Below are 10,699 nucleotides of genomic sequence, written 5' to 3' on the forward strand. Positions count from 1 at the left end.
TTACAAAGAGTAAAGTTACTCATTTTAGCAACTGCTTTATCTCAAGCAGCAATTGAAAAGAAAATCCTGGTTTCACAGAAAAGCAGCTTTGCCATACCCTATGTAGTAAAGTGATAAGATTATGAAATTAAAAAGACATTTGTCTCCTCTAAGTATGGACTTTCTATTAATTTTTAAAGACTCAGAACCATAATATTTTGCCTTTCAGGTGTACATACGTCAAGTAAAACCTAAACCCCTTGTTAAACCATTTTTCTCTGCCAATACTAAAGCAATGTATTGTGCTTTACTTTCAAAATCCAGCAGAGGGAGAGCCCAGGGTGTGTGTGTGTGAAGGAACTTGTGGTTTACAAACTGCTTTTATATGCTCTCCCATTTGTTTCTCATAATAACTTTTGAAGTAGATAGTTATCACCTATTTTAATATAAATGAATTCTATAGATCAGTGTTCCCAAAGTGTGATACTCAATTTAAGTATACAAGTTATTTAATCATGTAATTATGTTAATGTATATTAGAAAAATATTTGACTATTAATATGAATTATTTATAAATATATATAAAACATCAAACTCATGATTTTACTGATAATATTGCTTAGCAAACTGGAAATGGTTGTTTTATTATTGATTATAATAAATAATATGTCAGTGATGATGTGGTTATGACAAAAATAATGAGAATGATCCACAAATGAATGAAGCATAAGAAGCATCCCTACCACAGTGGCAATGAAGGTAGACTTTGAGAACTGAGGGGACTGCAGTTTAAGACATGTTTATGTTTTTCTTGAGACAGTGGAGAAAATGGCTTTAAAGAAGGAATTTCTAGAAGTTCATTCCCAGTTGCTTATGTGTACCACAGGCATGAAGCCATTTTTATAGATGCATATCCGTCATCTGTATAAATCAACCAAACCAGGTTCTTCTTCAAATCTTTAAGAAATACCCCTTCATACTTTTTTTTTTAATTAATTTTATTTTATTTTTAAACTTTACATAATTGTATTAGTTTTGCCAAATATCAAAATGAATCCACCACAGGTATACATGTGTTCCCCATCCTGAACCCTCCTCCCTCCTCCCTCCCCATACCATCCCTCTGGGTCGTCCCAGTGCACTAGCCCCAAGCATCCAGTACGTGCATTGAACCTGGACTGGCATCTCGTTTCATACATGATATTTTACATGTTTCAATGCCATTCTCCCAAATCTTCCCACCCTCTCCCTCTCCCACAAAGTCCATAAGACTGTTCTATACGTCATACTTTTTAAAATTGTATTCATATCTCTTTCTGACTGCACTGGGTCTTCACTGCTGCGTACAGGCTTTCTCTAGCTGCAGCGCTCAGGCATCTCCTTGCTGGGGCTTCTCTTGTCGTGGAGCACAGGCTCTGGAGCGCTTGAGCTCAGAAGTTGGTGGCTCACGGGCTTAGTCACCCCACGGCATGTGGGATCTTCCCCGACCCGAGACTGAACCTGCATCCCCTACACTGGCAGGCGGATCGTAACCACCGGATCGCCAAGGGAAGCCCCTCCTACTACTTTTGTATGAATATTTTTCAGTCTGCCCAAATAACCTTTTTGCTTTTGCATCCACTTTGTTTTTCATCTAGTCTTTCTAAACCTCAAAGTGATCAAAATACCCCTTATTTTAAAATATCTATATATTTAGAGTTTAACCAGGTTTTATTCCAGAACAAGATAAAGATTCTTAAGGCTTATAGCTCTGCATGAGAGAGAAAATTCCCTTCCAACTATTTATAGAGTATTGCTCCTCAAAGTAGAAATTGATTTTAATTATAAAAAGGCTAACTCACAGAAAATGCTTTTTTCTATCTGTTTCTCAGGAAAGCTAGAGAAAAATAACTTGCTGTCTATTTCCAGCATTGTTTAGGAAGGAACCACTATGTTCAGTCGTTATTGTTTAGTCACCAAGTCACGTCTGACTCTTTGCAGCCCCGTGGACTACAGCATGCCAGGCTCCTCTGCCCATGGGATTTCCCAGGCCAGAATACTGGAGTGGGTTGCCATTTCCTACTCCAGGGGATCTTCCCGACCCAGAAATCGAGCCACCCACGTCTCCTACAGTGCTGGAGGATTGTTTACCTCTGAGCCACCAGGAAAACCCAGTAGTAGCCTAATACAAATTGTCATATCCAGTGCCAGGTTTCTAAGATAAATATAGTAATAACATCTAAGTTCTATAGTACTCTGTCGTTTCCAAAGAATTTTTACATACATTGTATTATTCCATCCTCGGAACTCCCAGGGAGATGCTCGGGATAGGTACTGATGGTGGTGGTAACCCTACTCAATAGATGGAAAAAAGTATTTAAGAGATTAAGGGACAGGGTAAGTGGTAGAGTTGCTACTCAAGGCCAGAATTCTTTTCATTCTGCATCCTTTTCTGTTGCCCTTACAAAAGGGCAATTTATCTAGCTCTCCTAACTGGATAGAAATATCCCTTGGACTAGGCTGATATCCATTGTTGTGATGCTATATTCATCAAGAAACTTTCTGGTAAAATATGGACTTATGGATCTTAACCCATCAAGAAGTCAGTGCTCTATAAAAATGACCAATATCAAAACACCAGTATCGAAAAGTGATTTTTTCTCTTTCCCTAAATGGCTGATGTGAAAATTAAGAACTTGGCATTCTGATATATAAATTGGTTAGCTACCTTGTGAGTTGTTTAGCATTAAACGGTTCCTTGGTTCCTGAGCATTCCTGGTTAAACAGGTGTTTCCTCACCCGAGCAGTCAGCCATCAAGTTGCATTTTCTCTCTCTCCTCTGTGAACACTGTAATTTCATTAGGTAATGACCTAATGAAACCACTGGACTAATTAACAGTTTTAAGGCCTTGGCTTTTCCTGTTTGGGGGTGGGGGTGTGGTGTGGGGAGGCAGATTCTTAGAAGTGATTTCTGTTTACAATATTTCTGAATATTTATTCTTATACCAGTGGATATCCTCTTCTCTCACCCCCAGCCCTGGCAGTAATATTATTTAGAACTGAGAGCATTTATCAGAAAACAGGGATCACAGTTATGCCTTCCAAGAATAGCTGTCTTTGTGGAACATAACTGCAGATGAGCTCTTTCGGGAAATGCTAACGGGTATTTCTGATGCAGGTTCAGTCACCTGTGGACTCCGCCACAATGTCCCCAGTCGAGAGGACAGCAGCCTGGGTCCTGAACAATGGGCAGTATGAAGAGGACGTGGAAGAGACTGAGCAAAATCAGGACGAAGCCAAGCATGCTGAGAAGGTAGGATGTAGTCTGCGCTTATTGACTTACTGTCCCCACTGGTAGACCACACACAGGGTCATCTAGTCAGGAACGTGATCTCCCCAAGTTCAGCTCCACCTCTTATGTTAACCCTTCGATGCATATTCATGTATATTATTTCAGTAGTGGCTGCATGTGAAAATATGCAGAGATGTCCATCAAGTTGACATCAAGCTCTAGTGCAAGGGGAGAATGCATTCTAATATATATTTTGTTTTAATATGGGTTCCCTGAATTTCAAGAAAATTCTGTTATTCATTTCTAATCATTTTAAGTGAATATTTCGTGTTTCTGTATAACTAAACACGTCCAAAATTACCCTTGGACTAGACTTCCTTTCTATATCTTTGTAGTGATTTTGCCTTTTTTTGTTTCCTTTTCTCCTTTTCTGGATAAAGAATTTGTAATGCTATAGATGATTTTTAAAAGACATCAACATCAAAAGAAAAAAACTGAAAAAAAAGACATTAACTATTGCTTCAGTTTTGTTAAGAAAAGTTGACATGAAGAAAAAGGATTATGACACAAGAACCATGATGTCATGTACAGCATTATCTCATTTAATTAGCCAGACAACTAGCTTCTGTTTATCAGCATAATCCTAAAAGCTGTGCTTATTGATGCAGTCTGCCTCTTCAGACTGTGTAAGAACTGTCATCTTTGACCTTCTGGATTAATAAGCATAGTGTAGGACCATGACATTGGATAGGCAGAAGCTAATTGTCCAATTGTTGATTAAATGAGATATGACATGAAAATACATTGCATTTTACAAAGCAACATATAGGTTTATCATTAATGACTAACAAATTTGAGTAGACCATATACAAGAAAACTTAATGCTTCTTACCTCATCCAGAAATTTGACATTCCAGTTATTCAGACCCCAACCACAGTAGCTTCAGTACAAAAAAGGACCAGGTAACCAATTGAATTCTATGAAACTTGAGTGAGAGTTTGTTATATAAAACTTTGGTGAGAAAACAGGCGTATATATGTGTTCCAACAAGCAGTGGCAAATTGGGCAGATGAACAGCATCATAAAAGTGGGCCAAGAGGCAGTGTTAAAGAACACGTGGGCCTTTTGCTTAGAGCCTGTGACCTGAGTGTTACGCTTCCGTGGACAGGGAGGAAGCAGCAATAACATATTGTGCTATAAAAGTATTGATTTAGTAGCTTGTCAGTACAGAAGTGCTGCTTGCTCTTTAAAGGGCTGATTCTAAGGGTGAAAGAATGGCAATCTGATGAGTCAAGCCATGTCAGAGATCCTACAACACAGGAGATGCTACAGAAGCCTTTCTCTTGTAGACAGCTGGCTTTTGGCTTATTTTAAGCTTCTAAGTGCCTGCCTGGCCTTCTTTTTTTTTTTCCTGTTCCCGTTGGATACCATCACAGATTGGTATTGATGTGGCTTGCAGCAACCTCTAGTTTAGTGTGGAGAATGATATATAAATATATACATTTGGAATGCAGAGTTAAGGAGGCAGGCAGAGCTCCATTACCATGTATGCCTGGGGATCATTTTGAAGAGTATCAGCAGCCATGGAATGGCTGCTTACGCAGCATCCAGCTATACTGCTTAGGGTTTGATAAAAAAAATCAATCACTGACATCTAAAACCAGGGTAGCTCTAGTTTTTCTCTCCTTGTCTTTGGCACCTCTTCTCTTCTGCTCTCCCTGGTGGCTCAGATGGTAAAGAATCTGCCTGCAATGCTGGAGAGAGACCTGGGTTCTATCCTTGGGGTCAGGAAAATCCCCTGGAGAAGGAAATGGCAACTCACTCTGGTATTCTTGCCTGGAAAGTCCCATGGACAGAGGAGCCTGGCGGGCTGCAGTCCATGGGGTCACAAAGAGTCAGACGCAACTGAGCGACTAACACTTTCACTTTTCTTTGTCCTCTGCTCTAGTACGAACAGGAAATCACCAAACTGAAGGAGCGCCTGCGCGTGTCCAGCCGGCGACTCGAGGAGTATGAGCGCCGGTTGCTAGTGCAGGAGCAGCAGATGCAGAAGCTGCTGCTGGAGTACAAGGCCCGGCTGGAGGACAGCGAGGAGCGGCTGCGCAGGCAGCAGGAGGAGAAGGACAGCCAGATGAAGAGCATCATCAGCAGGTCAGAGGCCGCCTGGGAGCGGACGTGGGCTGGCTCGGGGCACGAAGAGGCGGGATGATGGCTAGAGGATCCTAAAGCAAGCACTGCGTGTCCTCCGTGATACTCTCTACAGGGGTGAAGGCTGGCTGTATCTCTTACACTTTTCCACATGTGAGACCTTAGTGCACTTCCTCTGAGGTAGCCAAATTTTCTTTAGTTGTAACAATCAGAAACAGTTAAAACTTAGTGACTCACTTAAGAGGTCTTAGAGCAAAACTGAATTTTAAAAGTGTCAGTATCCAGCGTCCAAGACTAATTTAGATTTTTACAAGTCCAGAGAGGTCTAAGACACTGCACATCTTTAGAGCCAGAGAATCAAGGCAGAGGGCCAAGGACGTCCGAGGAAGACCAAGGGAGGGGGGCAATTTTACGAAACACTACATAGCACTGACCGTGGGCCAGGCACTTCTCTAAGCACTTTACAAATAAAATTTGTTTACTCTGTTACTGATAATTTGTTTAATGCCAGCCTCTGAGGTCAGCATTATTATTCTTCTTCTCCTCTTACAAATAAAGAAACACGCAACAAATTCATTATGTCACTTGCCCAAGGTCACTTAGTGGTGCAACGGGTTTGAAGCCAGGTAGTCAAGCCCTAGCTCGATGCTCACAACCGCTGTGCTTCAGTTGTTAAGTGCCGTAGGCAGGTTGAAAGAGGTCTGTTGTTTTAGCAGCACAGAAGGATTTAGCAGTCTTACTGAGAGCCCTTCCATGGGGTTAAACGTCAGGGGATTAAGATATGAAATGCATGAGAAAAAAAGTAGACCTACTATGTGTCGCATACACTCAGAGGACATTTAGCTGTTCAGGGGAAGGAAAGGTCAGCTGTCACAAAATAATGAGATTAAAAAAGGGTTTGATTTGTGTCAGTAGATTTGCTGTTTTAAAATTAAATAAGTTGTGCTAAGGAAAGGATCTGATAGAAGAGAGGGAGATAATGATGGTGAGAGTGCTACTGCAGAGGAGATGGAAACATTTGGGATCCAGTCCCAGGAGAGGCATCAGCTCTGAATGTCTTCTCCCAAGGCAGGTGAGAAGACAGAGCCTAGTGCAGATCTTGCGCTAGGAAGGAGTGGCAACGCTGAGCTGTCCTGAGTGTGGGTGTCTTGTTCTGTGTGTTAGCCTGCTCGCTCCTTGAAGCTGTTGGTCTCTCCTTCCCGCCCCATTCTAGGCTAATGGCTGTGGAAGAGGAACTGAAGAAGGATCATGCTGAGATGCAGGCAGTTATTGATGCAAAGCAAAAAATAATCGATGCACAGGTAAGCAGGTTCTCAGTCTAGTGGAAGCGACTGGTTTATCATAACTGTTATCTCCCAACTTCCCATCCCTTGCAAACACCAAGGCACATAACAGAAAATGGCTCATTGGAAAGTTCTCGGCATTACCTTTCAAAGACTTTTTTAAAATGTTTCTTTGCGACCTCTACGACCTTTTCCTTCCTTTACTGGTGACGAATCCATTAACCCAGCAAAGTTTTAGCCTGCTTTAGTACAGGTGCTCGACAAATCTCAACCGGGTGCATGACGGGGTTTACTTCTTTCCTTCTGGAAAGGAGGGCATTCTCTCGGGGGCACCCGTGAAAAGTCCACTGCATGTGTCTGGCTTGTGACCTCCACTGACCATTGCTTGGCTGTGACGTTCACGGTCTCGTCAGTCACGTCCACTGTGCCATCAGCCTCTGGCCCCAAACAGTAGTTGAGCTTCAGGGGAAAGACAGGGCTGCAGAAGGCACCCTGCCTTGTTATTCTTTTGGTTCCGTGACAGGCATCGGTGCCTGGGGTTCACTTGGCCGCCCTTCTCCATTGGTGCTGTGCTTGGAGAGCCTCTTACAGTTGATGAGATCAGAACCTGGGTGTCTGCTCCCTGTAGCTTCTACCTGTGATGCTAACAACACAATGATGGCCAGGGGCTCCTCACAGGTTCTCAGAGCAAAACCCAGGAAGTGTTTCTAATGCCTTTTCATCTTTTCAGTGCAAAACACGGTTGTATTTCTTAGAGTGAAACAAGTAACGAGAGGCAAGTGCCGTTTGGATGTGGCTGGTTTGGCCACTGAATATATCCCCTCCCTAAAGACCACCCAGGCAGGCTTGTGTTTCTCACCCTTAAGTATCATCTCATTTCCGTTAGGTCTGAAATAAAAATGGGAGCAAGGCCTTTGTATGTCCCACTTTCTCCTCTCCCTCTCAGCCAGTATCAGTCTATGGTAGAACCACCCAGTATTCTTAAACACACATTCCATTCCCACTCAGGTTTCCTGACAGAGCTAATGTGGGATGGGGTACATTTTTCAAAGGAATAGGGAGCGAGGCTGAAAGCACCACCGTGGAAAGTATGCGTCCTGGGCCTCGTCCTCCCTCATACACACGAGACCCGGAAGTCAAGTGCGAGTGCCAGTGCTCTCTTGTCAGCACAGTTCCCAGAAAGATTTGGACCCTTGAACTCTAGTTTCCAGATATTTAGACCTCTTAAGAATCAGAAGAAAGTTCTTAGTTGGTCCTTTCTTTAAATGTGTCCCCAGGGTGGATGACAGAGAAGGAAGGGTTGCAGAGACAAGGCTATCTCGACAGGCATTTGTCCAAGAGGCTTAAGAGAAACAGCCTGGGTCAAGACAGTTTAGTCAGGAAAACTAGTATTGCTAAGTGTTCACTTTGGGATTTTTCAACATGAGAGAGAGTTCTATGAATAACTATACCCAAATAGATTTTCATTCTAATAAGATAATACAGATTGTTTTAATAATTTCCGCTGGTCTAAAACCGTGGCAGCCTTAGCAAAGGGAGCTTAGGGGTGTCCCACTCATGGCTGTATGCATACAGTCCGATTTCCTAGTTGCCTGTTGAGGCAGCCTCGTCATTAGCTTCTGAAGATTTCTATCCTACCTTGTCCCCGATTTTGACTTCTAGGTAAGATGGCTGGACATGAAGCAGGAGTCATAGGCATAGCAGGTGAAGGCAAAGGAGGGAAACAGATTCATCAGGGCTCAAAAGCTCTGGAAAGAAAGGGCCTTCTCTCAGTTAACAGGACGGTGTCACCATTCCAGAATGGGAGAACTGTTATCCTCAAAGCACTGGTCAATGTCAGACTTGCAGTCTGGCTAAACTAGACAATAGTTTGGATCCATACCTCAAGGCAATGGTTTTCAAATGGTTTGATTCTATGGACTATTTTGGTGGAACCAGAGGCACCTTCCATAGATCTCTTTCCAGCTGCTCCTCCTGACCACTCAACAACAAGGACTTCTCTCAGCTAATGGATCAAATCACGTCCAGGTTAGCTAAATATCATAAATTACACATTCAAACACAGGCATTACTGTATAGTAAATTTTAAGAGGAGGCTCATTTTGGATCCCTAAAGCATACCTGAGGAGTCCATTAGACCACATTTTGAAAACCATCGCATGATGCCCAGCACAGATGATAAACACTAAAGCTAGCTTTTCAAAAATTATAATCCCCTTAAAAGGAAGGGGATTCCCAATTCCAGCTGCTGTCTCACTGACACATTAAAAATCCTTTTCTAGCAAAAGACTGTGAAAATCCTTTGGTGTCCTTTGTAGCAAATGCCTCTTCCTCTGAAAGATTAAGTAACTTAACATCTTAAGTGTTTGATGGAGCAGAGCAACCCTTCCAGCAACATTTGCTAGAATGAGGACATGTTTTGGGGTGAAAGCTTCCCAGCGAGGTAATGCACGCTTACTTCCGTGCCCCTGATACCTGCCTTGGTGCCACTGGCAGTTAAAAAATATTTCTGAAGTGAATTGCTTTCCTTATACTAGCATCGGGCCCAACACTTCCCAAAACAGGACAGGACAAGTACCCAGTGAATGGGTTTCCATCTCTCTCAGCAGCCATGTGCCCCTCCAGACCAGGCTTGTCCCTGAATTCAGCCTCTTCATCTCCTAGAGTCAGTTCATGCTCCGCGGCCCCCCTGGGGTCAGCCACTTTCTAACTGGAACTGGGAGATGATGAGTATTCCCCTAGTGACCCTGTCCTAGGAGATGAGATCCTGGTGATGGTACTAAGGGGTCATTTCTTAAACATCAGACCAGGGGCTGTGCTGCCTTCCACCCCAACCTCCCCCCTGCTCCAGGGATCTCTCCAGGTGACTCAAATGGAGAACAGAAAAGGGCGTCCTAGGAGAAGCAAGCAGCTGCCTAGTTACTGTTGCAAGTGATATCTCCACTGTGTTAAATTACAGGTCATAAATGGAGATGAGATTATGCAAACAGGCAAGTAACCCCGTCCGTCCGTTCTCTAGCTGAGCAGTTCCCAGCCCTGGCCCGATGCACTGGCCTCCTACACATTCCAGCTCCTGCACTCCCCACACTCAAAGCCCTTCCTGTCAGGCCGGAACTAGATTGCTCTGCCGTTCACGCCAGGCAGAATGAAAATGTCAAGGCATCTTTTGCCAACTGAACTTGACTTTCAAAAGTCCCTGTTTGATTTTTTTGTTTGTTTGTTTTATTTTGAAAGGTTGGCACTTGGAGGGGAAGTTACAAAAGGGAGTTTGTCCACTTGGAAGTTTTCAACTGTTGAATAAAAGGGTTGCTTGACTTTAGTTGTTACTCTTGCAGGAAATAAATAAATACAGCCATTCTTAGCCTTCTTTTTGACCCTTTATGAGTCAAATAATTTTTCATGAATGCCTAATTTCTTTGGGTCAACCCTAGAGAATCCTTTAGTCCTTAGAACTGAGACATTATAATTTATCCTAATACTGAAATACCTTCTTTTTTAATCATTTTGAGATATTACCAGTCTTTCTGCTCAGAGATCATTTCTAACCATAGTAGCGGGGAACATCATATCTGGTTCCCACCCCCTTTTCCCTGGTAGTCACCGGCCAACCCTTACTTCCTGACTTTTAAAAGATCTAAACTTGTTACCTCAGTAAACTCCATTGGCAGTAATTTTTTTTTAAATTGTTATCTTTTTTAAAGCCTTGTAGTTCTTTATTTCTTTCAAGTTTTGCTTATCCTTAAAACAAGTTACCTTCCTAGAGTATAAATCTTATGCTAGATTTGTGGTTAATTAATAATGCTGATTTTTTTATATATATGTATCTTACCCCCTGAGTTCTCTATCAGGGAAAGGAAAAAAAATTTAATGATATTAACAAGTGTGAGCTAGTTTTTTTTCATACTTTTGAAACTGATCACCAGCCCTGCTCCATATAGATTCCCACCCCACCCCCAAAAGCAGAAGATTAAAGGGAAGCCTTACCTGATGCTACTGTTGTATTGGGTTGGCCATAAA

General features: G+C 42.5%; 1 protein-coding gene across 10 annotated transcripts in view; it reads left to right on the forward strand.

Annotated features, from left to right (window-relative positions):
* RASAL2 (RAS protein activator like 2) overlaps positions 1-10,699 on the forward strand; it is a 397,112-nt gene that overhangs the window by 379,281 nt on the left and 7,132 nt on the right. For 6 of the 10 annotated variants that reach the window (XM_070768498.1, XM_070768497.1, XM_070768496.1 and 3 more), the window contains 4 exons: positions 3,137-3,271; positions 5,200-5,402; positions 6,613-6,700; positions 9,642-9,672. In XM_070768498.1, coding sequence (XP_070624599.1) covers positions 3,137-3,271; positions 5,200-5,402; positions 6,613-6,700; positions 9,642-9,672 — 457 coding nt within the window. The remainder of the gene's footprint in view (positions 1-3,136; positions 3,272-5,199; positions 5,403-6,612; positions 6,701-9,641; positions 9,673-10,699) is intronic. The other 4 variants (XM_070768499.1, XM_070768500.1, XM_019976530.2 and 1 more) reach the window with 1 other exon arrangement.

Source organism: Bos indicus, chromosome 16 (assembly GCF_029378745.1).
Source record: "Bos indicus isolate NIAB-ARS_2022 breed Sahiwal x Tharparkar chromosome 16, NIAB-ARS_B.indTharparkar_mat_pri_1.0, whole genome shotgun sequence".
Lineage (NCBI taxonomy): Eukaryota > Metazoa > Chordata > Mammalia > Artiodactyla > Bovidae > Bos > Bos indicus.